Here is an 18,865-nt window from a genome sequence, read left to right as displayed (position 1 = left end):
TTAGAACAACAAAATGTTGTCTTTTATTTTCTGTTTTTTAAGCACATACTTTACTTTTTCATTAAGTTAATTACAATAAGAAGTGACCTAGAGGTAGCTTAGCCACTCTTCAAAATGGAAAGGACAAGAGAACATGCTATTTTCATTAGCATGTTCAGATACGTGTTTCTGTCTTAAGTGTTTTGAATTGATTTATAGTAGAGCATTTTTCAACTCCTCATTCAAACCAAAAAATGGCTACAAATTATGTAGCAATCGGCACCCATTTCCACAGTCAGAGTGGAAATTCAGATAAAATAACTTGAATTATTAATAAAAAAAAAAGGCTGGACCAGAACCCAAATTTGCCTTGTCAACTCACAGAGCAATACGTATGGCAAGGCAGATCAAATCAAAACAATGTCAGAGCTTACTATTGGACAACAAAAACAGCAACTAGCTAACTATTCTCTAGCTATGAAGCTAGAACTAGCTAGCTACGCAGCTAGCTAGGTTTTGCCTGAGACCTAGATGTGTAGCTAGCTAGCTCTTAAAAAACAGAGTTGTGTAGCTAGCTAGGTTTCAGGTGAAGCAAAACCTAGCTATATAGCTAGCTAGCTAGGAAGAAACCATCAGAAAATGACATTTCTTCTTAAGTTGTTGTTGTATAGGAGCAACCTCTAGAAAATTTTCTTAAATAGATAGACCAACAGACACTGAACGTACCACTGCATTCTTGAAACATGGTGTTTGCCGGTTCACGCTGTCAATGTGATTTTCTTCAGCTGGGGCAGTGAAACTGATCGGAGTCATGAGTGGAAGTCGATTCTGGAAGAATAGCTGCTGAAGGCTGCAGATATCTTGAAATGGATTTTTACCTTCCAGCTGCATTGAATAGGTGTAGGTAAAAAGAATATCTTTAGATCTCCAACCCACTGAACTAAAGTCAAAAGGTTGTGGTACATTACTGTGTCTGTTACATAATTTACTTTACTTGCGTGTTTACCACACAGAATTTATAGTTCTGAGGCACCACTGAATCTGACACGTATAGCCGCCGGAGAACAGATTCTCCTCGCTCTGTTGACACGTCGTATGTGCTGCTTTTCACTTTTGGTTCACATCAAAAATGATCACAGAGGATCAAAAATGCCCATCAGCTGTCAGCCATAAAGAGCAGCATTGTCCTTTGAGCCCACCATTCCACAGAGACATCTGCTTTTCAGGCCATGATTTTACACATGGTGGCAAAAAGTTACTCGTGTTGTTGCTGTACAGCGAGAAAAGTGTAACCTCTCTACAAGTCAGAATCCTTTATGAGAAATCAAACTTTATGTCAAATCCACATGAATGAAATGACAGCTATCACACGTGACATTTTTTACCCAGTTGCACACGTACATTAAAAATGACATGTAATGAGACAACCAGTTACAAGTAATTAATTAATGAGGTGAAATAGATATGTTACATTATCTAATATAAGTGCATAAGACAAAGAAGGTTTGTTTTCTGCATAGTCAAATACACAAAGCCACACAATTAACATTTAAACAAAGCAAATGCATAACAAAAACAATATTTATTACACCAGTATTGCACCATCAGTTATATTAATTCAATCCAAGTCTATGGAACAGTCACAAAATCACTCTGTCCGTCTAAAATCTTTCAGAAAATCTTAAAAATGTATTGAAACTTATCGTTTGCTGAATATTGTGATACCGTACGTGAGCAGAATATCGCGTATCGTATTGTATCGTGAGATCAGTGTATTGCTACAGCCCTATTTGTAAGTCTGTTACTGGCATATTATTTTCCCGTTTTGATGGAGAAAACATTCCGAAACGCGTTTGTTTTGTACGAGCTCCAACGTGTGCAGCTCTTTACTCTCTCCTTTGTGTGCAGATTCGCCGACAGGGCGGCATCCAGCTGCTGGTGGACCTGTTGGATCACCGGATGACAGATGTTCACCGCAGCGCCTGCGGAGCCCTGAGGAACCTGGTGTACGGCAAAGCCAACGACGACAACAAGATCGCCTTGAAGAACTGCGGAGGGATTCCTGCTCTGGTCCGACTGCTGAGGAAGACCACTGACCTGGAGATCAGGGAGCTGCTCACAGGTACAACACACCTGTCGTCTCAGCATCAACTGTGAACCGGAACAAAAAGCTGCTGCTCTTTTTACTCTGACTTGGATCTCAGTAGCAGCAGTGTGCTGGAGCCTCCTGCTAATGGGGTTTTTGTTTGCGTTTGAACCGGGAATGATCCTTCACATGTTACTTGCAAACATTTAATTTACTCCAGGTACACCTTGCTGCACTCTGAAAGGAGCTCAGAAATATCCTCCCACACACACCTACAGACACACACAAAGAGATTGTGAGGAAACGTGAGGCTACAGTCACTACTGTGGCTTCCAGAACTGGCACTGCACACAAATAAGTGATGAAATATGGATTTATGGTTCATTAATTTCAGCTGAGTGTGGGATGTAAACACAGAGTCATCAATCAATGCTTTGCTCGTGTTTCTGTCACGTTGCTACATTTAGATTTTACACCTATTGTGTGTGTGAAATATGAAAAGGTGTCACATATGAAAAGGTATATATATATATATATATACACATATATATATCCTTAGTCAGTAATGACAGCTCCAAAAGAGGAATATGACTCAATTCTTAAAGCTGATCTTCACAGGAAATCCTCAGAGGAGGAGGTGTGTGCGTGCGTGCGTGTGTGTGGTTTCAGAGGGTGGGTGATTCCAATCCAGGGACTAAATGAGGAAATTATTGATTTCTCTTTGTGGCATCCACATTTTATGAAAACATCTTGTTGAGGTCCCAGACGTATGAACTCTGACGTGGAGCCCGCGCCGCTCAGAGCGGCTGGCAGATTTCACCCCCGACATCCCAACTAATAATTGCTATTGCTGGGTGTGTCACAATGTGGACAGCTTTCTATATACAGCACACATTGCTTTAGAAACAACCATTTTTGTTCATTTTTGTCTGGAAAATAGCTAAAGCACAGTCAGACCGGGTGGAGAGGATCTATAAATGCCAAATCCTGTCACATATTCTCAACTGGACTCAGGTCTGGGTTTTGACTGGGCCATTTATCACAGGGATATATTTTGATCTGAGCCATTCCTCTGAAGGATGAACCTCCACCCAGGTCTCATGTCTTTTGTCGCCTCTGGTTCTTTTATTTAGTTCCCATCTACTCAAACCAGCTCCAAATCCCCTCGACATGATGCTGCCACCACCGTGTTTTGCCCTTTAGGAGATGCCACACCTGTCAGATTCTTAACTATTACAAAACAATCAAAACTTCACACTGAGACGATCTTTGGTGTTGGTTTGTCACATAAAATCCTGATGAAATACTTTGAACTTTCTGGGCGTCCAGTTAAAACGTTGGAATCTTCGAGACTCAAAAATACAAAAATACTAAGGAACAAAACTAGAAAAAAATGCTCTTTGTTTTGTAAAATGTAGAGACACAATAATAGTTTTTATCAGTAGTTTATTTTAAGGTGTTTTTAGTACGCTGCTGAAAAGAAAGTCATCAGCTTTCCTCTGTTTTTGCAAATACGTAAGTCAGAGATCTGATGCAAAGTTCTAGAAAACATTAGGGATTTTTTTTTTGTCTCAACTTAGTCGTTTCTGTATAAAATGAACGCAAAGCTATTTTTAAATACTGTATCTTAAACTTCCAGTAGGTGTTTATTTATTTCTTTTTTTTAAAACTCAAAGATATTTCCCATCTTTGACCCCAGTGTCCTTGCAAACCCACCCGAAACAAAAGCCGTCTGCAGCCGTCCTTCGAGTCGCTCAGGCCGACGTGGGATTCCGGCCGGGGGGACGAACACGTGAAGCATCGATTGCGCCGACTGGCTTGACGTGAAGCGGCGCTAACAGGAAAGTGAGAGGCGTCATCTCCTGTCTCTTTCCTCACGGAGCGTGAGCCACGCGTTACGTTTCTGTACGTCGTCATGTGTGTCTGCGAGACTCGGAGGGGTTTCAGTCTTTCCAAAAAAAAAAAAAAAAAGGGAATAAAAAGAGTTTTGTATGCAGCGAGAGTCTTAAAGAAGATTACCATATAAATTAGAGCTGCAATTCATGGCGTGGAGCACAGAAATCCCGTCTGTCACAAATGAATCGGCTCAATGACCGACCGGACGCACGCAGACCGCTCTGTCCTCTCTCCTTCAATGACCCACAGGATATCTCTCCTCTTTTCCTTCTCTTTTTCGCTTTAGTTGATTTTTTTATCCTTTTTGTTTTTTTGCCTTTCGCCATTTCTCCGTATCTGTAGCCTCGTCTGCTTGCTTCTCTTTGTCTGGTGAGCATTTTGAATCAGATTCACAGCAGGAAGTCCGGGTACCTGCCTCGTTGGTCACACACACACACACACACACACACACACACACACACACACACACACACACACACACACACACCCACCCACCCAGGCCTACTCGTAATCACACAGTCATGTGTGACAAACAGTCTCTCTCCTTTTGCTTCAGTGTAGTTACGGTTTCCTCTAAAAAAAATAAGAATAATTTGGTTGGAATAACAAATCAGACTTTTCATCGTGCAGAGTAAATATTACATACATATTCAATGTGGATGTTTAAACTTGAAATAAAGCGCCTCTTGGACTCATTCTTCTTTAGACTCAGAGGGATCCTCTCTGTTTGTTAAGCCCAGGTTTAACATTTTGCACAGAATAAGAGCGATCTGCAGTCAGCGTGTGTGGAATAGAAAAACAGACAAGGACAAGATCTTTTACCTTCATCTCTTACCTTACGAAATGCAACAGCTGCACACATATGAAAAGGAAAATATAAACTCACAACCTTACGGAAGCTTTGAACCGCCAGAGCTCGAGAACGGATTCAGGGGCAGCATTTCGTTCTAGAGGGAGAGTTTCTCGGTCGAACGCGAAAACTTTACCGTCATAGCAAGATGCAAGACTCGTTAAAACAGAAAGTTCTTTGTTATGAGATCATTTTTATATGCGGTTTTAGCGAGAAAGCTTCTCGTTGAAATGAGAAAACATTCTCGTTATAACGAGATAAAGCGAGAGTTTCTCATTAGAACAAGATTTTGTTTAAAGGAGATGTAAAATATGGTCCTCTGACAGGTTACAAGTTAAAAAGAGGTGAAGTTGATATGACAACATCTAAAAATCCCAACTTGTTGCTGTTTACCACCTTTCTTATTTAAAAGAGAAGATGCCCTGGTTCTAAGGAGCTGTGCATCTCGTTATAACACGTTTCTTTGACCTCATTAAAACGGGAAAACTTTCTAGTTTTAATGAGTTTTGCATCTTATTAAAAGGAAGTTTTCCCGTTTTCCCGAGCTACTACTAAATGTCTTTCTAAGCTTATACGCTGTCGTACAATTCATATATAAGTTCCAGCAATAAAAAAAAAAGTGTCCAAACTTTTCAGTTGAACTCTTTTCTGTAAGAGGAGGAGCACCAGCAGAGCTTTGAAGTGCTAATATATCCAGTTAAGATTTCTTTTTAAGACCAAATATATGAGAAAATAATCGTTTTGCTGTAAGTGGTCATTAGTTGTGAGGCGGTGTCACAGCAGTCACTTATTAGGTAACGATAATAAATATGTGTGTGAATACAGTGAGATCCTCATGAAAGGTTTGAGATTTCCAACAGAATTAAACAGAGAAACTTGGTCTGCTACGTTTTACCTTCCGTGTTTCCTATTAAAAACCTTCAAGCTTGAAAGAAAACTCAACAAGACTTTTTCTTTTAAATATCTTCCCGCATCTCTGACTCCATTAGTTGTTTACCAGAAACTGTGACTGCTGTGTCAAAGTCTGGTTTTGGCCGTTTGAAGGTCTGGAGATGTGCGTGAAAACGTTTGAGAAAAACTGTAAAAGCCCTAAGAGTTTCATCTCAGACCCTACAAAGACCCAAACTTAGCATGTTGGGAATGATGGTAACAATTTGTCGATACAAACTAAAAATAGACGGATGTCCGTAGATGTGCTTAATCCAGCTGAGGTTGTCGGAGGACGCCTCTAAGGGAGGTTGTTTCTGTTTTTGAGGCTAAATCTGTGGACAGGATAATTGCCTCCTGTTGGGTTGACACCGGGCCTGCTGTCCACATCGTGGCAGAGAGTTTCCGGAAACCTGCCCTGGATACAAAGGAGACCAATCGATTACTCCACCGGCTCTCTGGTTGAGGCTCGTGTGCAGCTGAAAGCAGGAACCTGTTTAAACTTTAGGGCTTGTCGCAACAAAAGGCGTCCAGCAGAGTGGCCTGTTCTTCCCTGACTCCCGATTCCTTTGAAACTTCACAGCTCTGCTAGTTATTAGATGAGGAACTCATCTTTTTTTTTGTTTTTCCTGAACTCGTCGACCGATTTACATTTCTTCCCTTCTCCACTTTAATTCATATTGTGGGATTTTTTTATTTTTTATTTTCCTGAACAATGATTTGCCGATACCGGAGAAAAATAGCCTCTCACACCGTTTATGACACACCATCACCACTCGGAAGCCGTTCCAGCTGTGAGAGCGTATCTCACGCCTGAGCGGTCTCCTGATTGGCTGACCCATGGCTGAAAGAGCAGCGGTGGCCTGGACCTGACATTGCTGGGAGTATCCTACTGGGAAAAAAAACCTTGAATAAACTTGAGTAAAACGAGTTGGATAGTCAATAGAAACATAGATGTATAATGGCTTCGTTTAGACCTGGAATCATGGATTAAAAGATAAAACTTTAAGACACACGAAGCGTTCCATATCTTAAGAAATAAAAAATAAAATGAAGTAGCGCTTTATTCATACTAAATATCTGTAACCAATTGAATCTGTTGATGTGATGTTGTTTATTTACATTGTGAATATTCGTAGTTAAAAAGGATGACTCAGCATACCGCCGACAATTTTCTACTTTCTACATTTTATTTTTAGCCTAACCAAAAAAAAAAAAAGTTATCCTCCCTCAATGCACAAAATCATTGGAGGGTTTTCTCATTCGTCATTCTGAAGGTCAAAGCCTCATCCTGGGGTCACTTGAAGATGCAACACGTCACTAGCATGAAAAGCTAAACTGTACATGCAGTGCCTCGCTAAAGGGTTCACAAAACGCTGCTGCTGAGCCTCCAAGGATTCATTTTTTTTTTTTTTTTATGTTTCTCTACCGTAAAGTAACCAGAGAGACGTTAATTAGAGACTGCAAAATAAGCTGTAATATTAGCTGTAACAAAAACTGTATAGCCTCACATCAAGCACCTAACAATTTGAGTCGGAACAATAAGAGATGAAATACGGAATAATCTGGGAGAACCAAAGGCGCACAACGCTGTGATGGCCTAAACAGAGAACCGTGACAGGACGACGAATCCAAGCAAACGGCAAATCAAATGGGAAATGGCTCCGGAGACAAAGAGCGATAGCCGACATATTCATTTCCCCTCCCTCTCTGTAGCGGCGCGCCCACTGCCTCCTGTTGCCACTCATGATGTAAGGCTGTGGCAATTAACCTCCTTCATCTGTCAGACACTCATTGCTCTCTCTCTCTGTGCATGTGTGTGTGTGCATGTGTGTGTGTGCGCGTCCCTCGCCGCATGTCTGTTTGCAGCGCCGACCGTTCAGACGTTCGGCGGGTTTGTGAGTGTGCGCGTTGCTGATCAAATCTAAAATCCCGTTGCCTTTCACCTCGGGGAGATGATGTCATTCTCTCCACAGCGAGTGGCGACGCTGGCAAACAGTTGGATTTTCTCCAGCTAGTCAAGAATCTCTGCCTTCGCAGCTGCAACTATGACATCATGCATTACATTTCTAATTACAAGAAACGTAGTTTATTACCTACTAAAGCGGGGCTCTGGTAAAACCCGGCTGTGGAAGTGGCGTGTTTGCTCAGAGGGAGATTTTATTATTTTTCTTATTAAATGTTTTTTTTTTTTGTTTGTTTTTCGTTCTGCGGAAAATACACGCAAGATTATGCGGAGAAGGTGACGTCTCTCTGGTGGAAAGATGTGTTCTGATTTTAAAAGTTATAAACTTAAGCTTCAGAGAACAAAATGGTGGAGATCATCTCGCTCATGCTGACCACCAGTCGTGAAAAACAGACGCGCAGTCACATGACTGAGGGTTTTGTTGGAATAAAACTCTGTCAAACACTACAACACAGAGTTTCTGTAGAAACTTTTCTTTAAACTACAACGTGCAAAACACCTGTTTTGAACAGTAAAAACATGTTCAGCGTAATTATTGACAGAATCGGATGTCGTTTCTTTCGTCAAGGTAGCAGAAAAATCTCCAATCTGCACGCTTCGCAAATAGATGCCACAGAAAAATGGTCGGCACAGACTATTTTTCCTGATAATTGCACATACTAAGCGGTATGTGCAATTATCAGACCAAAACCGCCAACACAACAGTAACTGAAGGGGAGGAAAGTTGGGAGGAAACAAAATACGTGAAGCTCCATCCATCCATCCATCCATCCATCCATCCATCCATCCATCCATCCATCCATCCATCCATCCATCCATCCATCCATCCATCCATCCATCCATCCATCCATCCGTTTTCTTTACACCTCTGTGTTCAATTGCCAGAACATCTGTTTCTGAGGAAAAACACCGACATATCCGGTGCTGTCCTGCAATGTAGTACATATTTCAGAATCAACTTTATTCGCCATGTTTGACGGTACAAACAAGGAATCTGATTTCAGTTTCATCATTAAAGTACAATAAATGTTTCTTTGTATAAAACAAAGAAACTGTGAGTAAAAACCACATGGAGAGGAAAGAACAATAGCAGCATTTAATAAGGGAGTGTGTGCCACCTTTGGTGCATTACACACACACACACACACGCACACACACACTCACACACTCACACGGACACATTTTCTACCCAAAAGAAAAATAGTCTACCAAAGTTTGACATTTTGAATGCAAACTAGGAGTTTTTAATTAATGTAAAGCTGTATGTTTGACCCAACCACTCAAGCAAAGACCTTCACCTGAATTTCTGTGCACCCAAGAATGATGAATCCCTCAGAAAAATTTATCCTACTTCATGTTCAGATATTTATTTTATGGCTACATAATAAAAAAAAATAAAAAATAAAAATTAACTAGCTAATGAACATCTTAAGGGAGAAAAAAAAGGGTCCTAATTGCAAAATTTAGCTGCACAAGCAGCACACCCGTTCTGTTCCGATCGCCACGAGAAGCTAAACTCTCTAAATGACGAAGCCAAAAGTAATTTTGCAAATGTGTTTGACCCCCAAACAGAAGCTGTCCGCCTTAAAAAAAAAAAAAAAGAAAAAAGCCCAAAGTGCTGATGGGGTCAGCTTTGATTTGTCAAGGGGCTTAGATGCAATACACACTTAAAAAATAAAATAAAATAAATGAACACACACGCATGAGGGGGAAAAAATCCTATTTACAGATAAGAAGAGCTGTAATTACGCCGGCGCTGTTGAACCCAGGGTGAACAGCGAGAGGCCTAAAGAGCGGGACGCCTCACTCCAGACGCGTTCAACGCTCACAGACAGAAAGGAAGCATCGCCACCACGGCTGTAATTACTGTCATAAAGGAACGGGGCCGATACGTACAGATACGACTACGGGCTGACACGCAAAGGAAAAACATATAATTAACACCAATACAAAGATTGTAAGATGAAGGTCAATGAGAGCGACGACGTCCTGCATCAACGTTCTCGTCGTTTGTGTGCGAACAAGCACATTTGTGACACTCAGAGGAAGTCAGAGTGGTTAATAGCAAAATACGGTGATTTCCCTCTTGTCCTCGTTCTCGCCCTTTTTTTTTTTTCTCTAAAACGTTCAGCATACATGTCGTCCAAAAAACAAGAGGTATTCTCCAGAGAAAGGAGACCTTTTTTTGTCCGTTCTGGTCAAAAGTGTTTTTGTAGTTTGTGGCGGCCGGCGGTAAGGGTGGACGGTAATTGGTAGACAGGAGAAAGACCTCCACTTTCTTGGTTGACTAGTCGCTACATGCTGAATTCAGGAGAGAATTAGAGGAGGGATGGGGAGAGCTGCAGCGGTTCTTTGTTCAGTGGATTTACTGTCTTCACTTCGTCTGTCAAACAAGCACACACTGTTGTGTTGTTTAAAGAAATGGTGTTTAGTATTGAGTTTGGGTGTCACATTCTGATAATGTTACAGTATATTTTAATGTGTAGACATTCAAAAAGATGCAGAGCGGCAGACTTGGGCAATATTTCAACTAAGGGAGCACGATATCAGCTTGGCATCGATATTGGCCGATATTAGCAGTAAAATTTAATATCGGACATCGGCCATTACGTCAAAATAACTCACCATATAAAAGCTGTTGTTTTTATGAGACAATGATGCCTGCAGAACAGCACAATGTTTGAGTGTTGTCATTGTCTGATAGAGAGCAAATGTCATGAATAAATTTGACATTAAACATGATGCAAGTTGAAAGTATTACATCGTTTTCAGCCTTTTTTTTACCTTTTAAGTAGCAGGTAGAGGCTGAATTGATGAAGATAATGCAGTATTTTAATCCAAAGTAGAGAAACCCTTATATTTTCAATAAGTAGCTATAGGAAAAACATATTGATATTGGTATCGGTTATCGGCCCAATGAGTTTTAGTATATCGCCATATCGGATATCGACCAAAAACCCCATGTCATGCGTTCCCAATTTTAACAAATTAATGGTATGTGCACAGTTGTAAAACAAACAAAACTTTTTTTTCTTTAAACCAGAAAAGCAAAAACTGTTCTTATTGCAGCAACACCTGCTGTTCTAAAATGTATTCATTGATTTCCTGTAGAACATACTCCAGAGATTTTTAAATGGCTGCTAGCGTTTCTAAAACCTAGCATGTCTCACAGAAGAAAGAGGTCAAAAGCTACGAAATATTTTCTACTTTTCTTTGTTGGGCCTCTGTGTTTTTTTTTCTCCTGAGAGTCTTGGTCATTGCGTCATGCCATGTACTATATAGCATAATATACCTGAACCTCCATCATTTTGTATCAGTTACCAGCCAATCCCTAAAATCCGTAAAATAAAAACTCTGGAAATGTAGTTGTAGTTTCCAAGCACTTATTGCACAGAGCATCCTTCCATTTAAAAAGGAGCAGTAATAAAAGCTTTGCACTAATAATATATGGATGGTTTATTGCTGAGCTGCATGTCTGTCTATATTCACATCATTCTAATTATTAATGAGCCATACGTCTAGACTTTTGTGTGCTCAACCCCTGATAGGTTTTGAAACTGGGAAATCGATTCTTACCCGATTTGAGTCATCATCATAATCTGTGATTATAAGTGCTAAATGTTTGTTGTATTGGCAATTTAACAATGCCAATATGGCTCTGATATTGATCTCTATATTAAACTGGTGGTAGACATGAACACTAGGTCAAAGTCCACACTGAGGTCTTTCAAAGGTTCCAGGTGTGCGGTTCGACTTCCTGCATGTTTTCCGTTCTCCTCCATCTCTGCTCTGCTCCGTCCGCAGGCGTTCTGTGGAACCTGTCGTCGTGCGACGCCCTGAAGATGCCCATCATCCAGGACGCCCTGGCCGTGCTGACCAACGCTGTGATCATCCCGCACTCGGGCTGGGACACGTCCCCCCACACCCAGGAGGACCGCAAGCTTCACCTGCACTCCTCCCAGGTCCTCCGCAACGCCACAGGCTGCCTCCGGTCAGTTTTCTGTTTTTTGTCCCCGTCTTGCGCCTCAGATTTCTAGCTGACGCTTTGCAAAACTTGTTTTGTTGTACACTTCTTCTTTTTTTCTCTCTCTCTCTTATTAACCACCCAAACAGAATAGAGTCTGTCAGACTACATATAACAGTCATATATTTTTAGAAAACATTCAGTGTTATTTTATTTTTTCACCAGTGACCACTCAGAAAACTGAAAGACTTTGCTACATTTCTGATGACTCACCAGCGTTGCTGCTCGGTTTCTCGTTGGTTGTGCAGTGCGATTTGGAAAATGTGGGGCTGATGGAGACAGTCAGTCGAATGAACATTGTTCTTTAATTATAGCAACTACTGTCTCTGAAACTCCAAGCAAAAATGTTGTATTTATTTGCAGAAAATGAGAAATGGTAAAAAATAAATAAAAAAGGTGCAGTGCTTTCAGACCTCAAGTATGCAAACAAACAAGTTCATATTAATTTAGAACCAACAATACTAATGTTTTAACTCAGGAAGAGTTCAGAAATCAATTTTTGGTGGAATAACCATGAGGTCTTCAATGGGGTTCAGTGCAGTGGGCTCTTAACTTTTGTTATAATTTAGCCTTTAGGTTGAGAGTATCTCCACTTTTAAAATATATAATGTCACATAACATCAAAGCTGCCTTCCTGTCCTTTTTTAGAAAGACTTGCAGTGTGCTATGAACAACGACAAGTTCTGCAACCACTTTACGTGTGACGGCACACACTTATATGGGGAAGCATCCATTTAGCTCTTTAAAATGTCTTCATTCATTTTTATTAATCTAAAATACGAAACTCCACTCTGCCACACCTTTGTAGATTAGCTAACTGCTGCCTGTATTTTCCAACAGGTTTTCTGGTGAGACATTCTCACAAAACAATATTTTGTTAAAAAAAAAATCAGCTTTTAAATCCAACAATTCTTCCATTCGTACCTCCATTCAGGTCTCAACCTGTTTGTCATCCATCCGTCCATCCTTCCATTTGTTCTTTTTCTTTATCCTTCATTCCTGTCTGTGGTTTTGTGCAGGTTTCATATTTAAAGCCTGACTTGTAAAAAAATAAAAAAAAACTCAAAAAAAGATATGCCCCATTACTTCCTGTTGAAAAGAATTTCTTTCATGTTTAGTCTGAAAAGTATGAGAAAAAAAAAATGTGCAGGAACCCTGAAGGAGAGTCTTTCTGCATATTTCAGGATAAAAACTGGGCAGAATTTGGGTGAAAATAGTGTCTTGAGCACGACTCCGTCTCATTCTCCACAGACAAACACACACAGCAGGACACTGACTGACTGACTGCGTGTGTGTGTGTGTGTGTGTGTGTGTGTGCGTGCGTGTGCGTGTGTTTTCTGTTTGTCTCTCCGTCCAACCACGTGCGGCTCATTAATCTCGTCACTGTACACTTGTGGGGAGAAAAAAAAGGACACATCTGGTACAGTGGTGTGTGTGTGATACTGTTGGCGAGCGTGTCGGTACGAGATAACTTTGAGCCGCTCGGCTCCCCAAACTCGAAGGCCTAATTCATCCTTCTCACGCCTCGTTAGGGAATGCTGGGAGTCTGATTAAAGATTGAATATTTCATGGCGGGTTTGGTCTATCGCCGGCCACCTGCTCTCTCTTTTTCCTCGCTCGTTCCGTCTCCTATTATCATCCGCAATTTCTCATTTTCCCCTCTCTCTCTATTTACCCCCTCTTTGGTCTCTCTCTTTCTCTCTCTCTCCGTCTCGTCACATTATCCCGATACTTCCTTCTCCATCGTATTATGCCCTCTTTTATCCGTTTTCCCTTCTACCGTTCCCTCTCCCTTTCGCCGTTTCTGCTCTGCCGTTTCTCACCGCCTCCCTCCTGTTGTGTCGGCTAACAAGAAGATCTGGAGTTTTGCGCAGAGAACGGGGCAGATGCGACACAAACGCCACAGCGGCTAATAAGGAGGATATGAACCCGTTTACTCTGAGCTTTTGGAGGCTTTCACTCCTTTAGGAATCATCAGGCCTTTTTTAACATGCTGCTTAGGCAGATTAGAGAGGTTCTCTGTTATTAAAAATGCAACAAATTGCTGTCTTTATTAGCCCCATTTCCACTGCAACAGTTTGCACGTCACTTTACAGCCCTTAGGTAAACTAACACCGTCGGCCCAGGTCACGTATAGGAACGCTGACCTTGAATCTTTAATACACTGCCTGGTTTCATTTCGCCGTGAGGTTTTCTTGCTGTAACGTATGGACCGGGATGCAGAACCTTATTTTTTTGTTGAATTATTCAATGACTTTGTACACTAAAGGGGAAAAAAAAGCTAAATCCCAGCTTGCACACCGCTAGAAGTGAAACTTCAAAGTTTTAAACAACTTGTTAAAAACTGTTTTGCAATTTTGTAGCGGTTTGAATATTCATTTATTTATTTTTTTGGCTGCTGTCAAACACCATTTAACCTGGATGTTGTGTTTAGATCCTGTGTTGAGGGCAAAAATAATGATAGGAAGGAAGTTAAAATATAATTTTGAGTTGGACAGTGTGTGAGTTCAATATGAATGATCAAGATATGATGTGTAAAAGCCAGCGATCACAACAGTATTGTCATTTTTAACAATCGGCAAAACTCAAGTCTGTTTGGCCACACGGTGCTCTTCGTTGGTCTTCGTTGTTCACGTACGCAGGATCAGCACTAACTGAGATGTAAACATAGAAATCATGCAAACCAACGCCGTCTGTTCTCGCAAATGTCTTTTCACAAACATACTTCAAGGGGTTAAATATGTTTGTTTAAAAATGAGCTGCAAAGATAGGTGCCAAAAAAAAAAAAACCCTAGAGGTCTTTTCCTGTCATCGCTTACAGAGAAACCTTCCGTAACCAGACCTAACCATCCCAGCTCTGAATCAGCACCTGCTCTAGTCTAGTCAAAACTGAGGCCCAACATGGCAGCAAGGTTCTTCGCAGAAAGCTGCCTGTCGGGGATTTTGTGTTTCACAGAGTAGGATTGCAGACAAACATCCAGGAACGATCCCATGAAATGAAACGGTACCAGGTTTCCTTCTGGATGTGTGCAGCCATTCACTGCATTTCCTGCTGTAAAACCTCATTTTAAGCAAATCTCACCATGTTGGGCCTCTACTTTGCACAGTTATTCAAAATGGATGGAGAGATTTTCTTTTTTTTTTTTTCTTTTTTTTTTAAACGTACTGGCAGCAGTACGTTAGGAGTTAAATCACATTTTTATTTGAGTGAAAAGAAGCTCACTTTTTAGCCACAGCGTTATCTGTTGGGTGTAATTTCTTATCTGCCTTGTTATTTTTGATCCTCTACACTTAAAGATCAAATAATGAGAGATAATCTTGCAGCTCGGCTTCATTGCGAAGGAATCGCTTCACTGGAATTCATTACCTCTAACCGACTGAGGGTAATTAATTTCAGCCTATTAATAGACAGGAGACCAAATCTAATATTGGAGAAATCGTATGCTTAAAGCCAGCTGAAAGTGGATCTTTTTTGTTACAATTTGGATGTTTCAGGTGGCTGTTTATTCTGATTTTGTCATGTTGTTCACTGAACAGGTTATGCAGCTTTCTGACAGTGTCCTGCTGCGTGTGTGTGCTTGTAGGTGTGTGTGTGTCTGTGTGTGTGTTCTGGTGAACTTGCATCACGACTCGAAGCAAATAACAGCCGGGGGGAGATGGAGACTCAGAGGAGTACAGTTTGTCAACATCAGTTTTTTTTTTTTTTTTTTTTTTTTTAAGGCAGTTATTTGACTGTAGAAAACAAACTGAGTTTGTCAGAATCAAAAGCAGCTGCCTCACTTAAACAGAACGCTTCAACACCTTCACATTTCCCACTTGGTTTTCCACTAATGCAGTCAGACATCTCATGAATCTGTCATGCGCAATGCAGATGTCCACCGGTTTTGGATCAGCAGGTGAGTCCGAACTCTTCTGATGCCGTCAGATTTGGGTAAAGAGAGGAAGGCGTACAGACTAATTGGTCCTGGTTCCACTGGAGAGGGAATGAGGGGAAAAAAGCAGGAGTACTTTCATTTTTCTTGTCTTCTGTTTCATAAAAAGTTGAATAACTACAGACCAAATGTTTGCCATAGAATTGCTTAGAAGTTTCTCTCATTGGATTAGTCAAGAATTGACATCCGTCAAGCTTCCCTCCTCGTTTTCTTCCTCTTGGAAATCTGATTCAGAAAATCAGATTTCTGATGCCAGATTTTGTCATGGAAAGCGTGTGAAGCCTGATGTTGTTGCTATGGTCACCATACATGCTTGACAATTATTTTACATCAATTTGATTTCTGCCAGCATAAAAGAAAAATTAGATTTTTCTTTTTCTTTTTTGTAGCCAGTTATGTAGGAAGTTGACAGACAACTTGGGTCGGTTGCTAAGCTAGTTAGCTCACACTTTAGTAAACACTGCCGTCTATGAGCCTTAAGCAAAGCTGGGTAGTAACTATAGTTAGATTTACTCGATTATACTTACTTGAGTAACTTTTTTTGGAAAAAAAAGGTAGTTTTAGGAATATTTTTTACTGCTCTGTACTTTTTACTTTTACTTTTAGTTTGAAGTATCACTTCTCTTACTTGAGTAAAATTTCACACCTGCAGTCTGTGTTAAAGTTTCATAAGCTTTTTATCGAAAGAATCTGATTTGGAAACATTTTATTTGGTCTGATTTTGTTATTTTGTATGAACTGTTGTCATGTTGGTCCTTAAAATACCCAAATTTCCAGTTAAATTTATATTTTTGTCCATCTGATGATGTTATTTTTAAACATTAAATAATAACTTGATCAGCTACTCTGTACTTGGGTCTTTTTAACAGACACTTTTTTCTCTTGAGTCATATTTGGATGGCTAATTTTTACTTTTACTTGAGTAGAAATATGCTTAAGTATCTCTACTCTTACTGGAGTCCAATTTGTGGGAACTACTCTAACCCCCTCAGTCCCCAACCAGGTGTGTTACGTTCACAGACAAATTAGCTCGACTCCAACAAGTAGAAACCACCGCTGAACAGCTTCAGTTGCTCTGTTCATTACTCTCGTCTCTCACCTCTGACGTCCATTGTGGCGCCTCGAGTGACGTAGCTGCAACGAGTCATTTTCAACAACGTTTGCATCGCCGTGCAGAGCTTCCCCTTTTCTGTACGTTGTGGACATGCGGCAGATCGTGAACTTGTGTCCGTCTGTCTCTGTGAAACAGGAACGTGAGTTCTGCCGGGGAGGAAGCTCGGAGGAGGATGAGGGAGTGCGAAGGCCTCACAGATGCCCTGCTTTACGTCATCCAGACGGCTCTGGGGAGCAGCGAGATAGACAGCAAGGTGATGCAGAAACACACACACACTCCAGATACTAATAATAATCTGGTTCATACCTGCGTGAGTAGAATACCGTGTGCTTGTGTGACGTGTCGCTGATTCAAACTGGCAGCTATTTGTCTATTTGGATGACAAATAAACAAATAGCTTAAAGGAAAGAAAAAAATACAAATATAAATGCATGTCATAGTCAGATGAGATAAAAAGTGAAAAGTAGAAAATTAGCAGTGTCTAGACAGTGTAACGTGGTCGAAACAGAATCAGGCTGTAGTTGTTTTTATATGCAGGACTTGAGGCTTAAATCTGCAGTGTGCAACTTTTGTTTAAAAAAAAAAAAAAAAGAATATATATATATATATATATATATATATATATATTTCTTTTAGCAGATTTCTTAAAACTTTCACAATATTATTACAGTAAAAAATAAAAAAATCTAACTCCTCTTTCTTCTTCCTGTGGTCCTACAGCCATGTGCTCGATCAGAAACAGCCAATCAGAGCCAGGGGGAGGGTCTTCATGCTGTCAATCATCTCGTGTCTTCCATTGTGAGGAACTAGCGTTAGCATAGCAGAAAGCAAGGGGGAGGGTGTGAGTAGCGCGTACATGAAGGTGACTGATGGCATCAAGACCCTCCTCCTGGTTCTGATGAGTTTGTCGTGTTTTCCATCGCTGTTCTTGTTTTTGAACCGCTGCGTGATGCGTTTTTTTTTTTTTTTTTTTTTTTTTTTTTCCCTTGATATTTGTCAAGTCTGTAATTTTTGTAAAACACATTGTAAAACACATTAGACATGAGAAGTCTTTGCTTAGAAATGAAACTTCTTTCTGTTATGTTACATTACTCAACCCGAACTCTTACACAGAAACATTGTTGGTTGCTTGATGCCTCCCTGCGTGTTCCCTGAGTCACCTCTTCTCTGGATGATTTTTATTAAATTTTTTTTAAATCCTCCAAAAGATCAAAGTCTGTGACTGCTGACTGCTCTGCCACTCTCAACACTAGGATTAGTGTGTGTGTGTGTGTGTGTGATCTCTGCGGCGCGTCTCACCGTGCGCCTCCTACATCTCCTCCTCACTTTCCCCTCCCGTCCAACCTGTCCTCCTGCAGACTGTGGAGAACTGCGTGTGCATCCTGAGGAACCTGTCCTACCGTCTGGCCGCGGAGACGTCGCACAGCCAGCAGGGCGGCTCCGAGGAGCTGGACGGCCTGCTGTGTGACACCGGCGGCAAGGACGCGGAGAGTTCTGGGTGCTGGGGGAAGAAGAAGAAGAAAAAGAAGGGCCACGACCAGGTGAGGAGATACGCAGGACGCGCGTTGAGCTGCGCACATGTTTTTATTTATTCATGACCGTCCTCCAAGTTCCTCTAGACATATTCAAGTGTTTGATTTGATTTTTTTGTACTATTTATTGCAAAACCAAGGGTTTCTCACTGAACATGATATGTTTTCTCTCCAAAGCTTAAGGGGGAGAAAAAGCAAGTAGCAAGTACATATCGGCTTGCTTTGGGCACCAGGCCTCCAACTCGAGAGATTAGTTCATTTATTTATAAAGACCTCAAACAAATGACTCCAGCAGAAAAAAGAATTGGATATTTGAAGCGTCATCCATAACTGGTACAAACAATGCAAGTCAGAGGTTTACACACAACCCTTTTTGCTCTATAAGCGCACAGGTCATTGCTTCTCTTTCAAGGTACAACATCAGAGACTGACATTGGGATAAAGAAGGAACCACACCACTTGGACAGTGGTTGACTAAAACACCTGCATAACACTGCTCACTCTTCCTATCAGAATTGGCAAACGTCATTTAAAATAGTTTGTAACCTGACACAGAGAC

The 18,865-nt window shown here is 40.9% G+C and overlaps 1 protein-coding gene across 5 annotated transcripts in view; it reads left to right on the top strand.

Annotated features, from left to right (window-relative positions):
• ctnnd2b (catenin (cadherin-associated protein), delta 2b) overlaps window positions 1-18,865 on the top strand; it is a 176,720-nt gene that overhangs the window by 135,375 nt on the left and 22,480 nt on the right. For all 5 annotated transcript variants that reach the window (XM_017310043.2, XM_081598154.1, XM_081598153.1 and 2 more), the window contains 4 exons: window positions 1,888-2,101; window positions 11,509-11,695; window positions 16,910-17,027; window positions 18,133-18,315. In XM_017310043.2, coding sequence (XP_017165532.1) covers window positions 1,888-2,101; window positions 11,509-11,695; window positions 16,910-17,027; window positions 18,133-18,315 — 702 coding nt within the window. The remainder of the gene's footprint in view (window positions 1-1,887; window positions 2,102-11,508; window positions 11,696-16,909; window positions 17,028-18,132; window positions 18,316-18,865) is intronic.

The sequence above is a fragment of the Poecilia reticulata genome, chromosome 17 (assembly GCF_904066995.2).
Source record: "Poecilia reticulata chromosome 17, P_reticulata-male-v2, whole genome shotgun sequence".
NCBI lineage: Eukaryota > Metazoa > Chordata > Actinopteri > Cyprinodontiformes > Poeciliidae > Poecilia > Poecilia reticulata.
The sequence above is the reverse complement of the archived record's forward strand: the minus strand, read 5'-3'. Positions and strand labels throughout refer to the sequence as shown.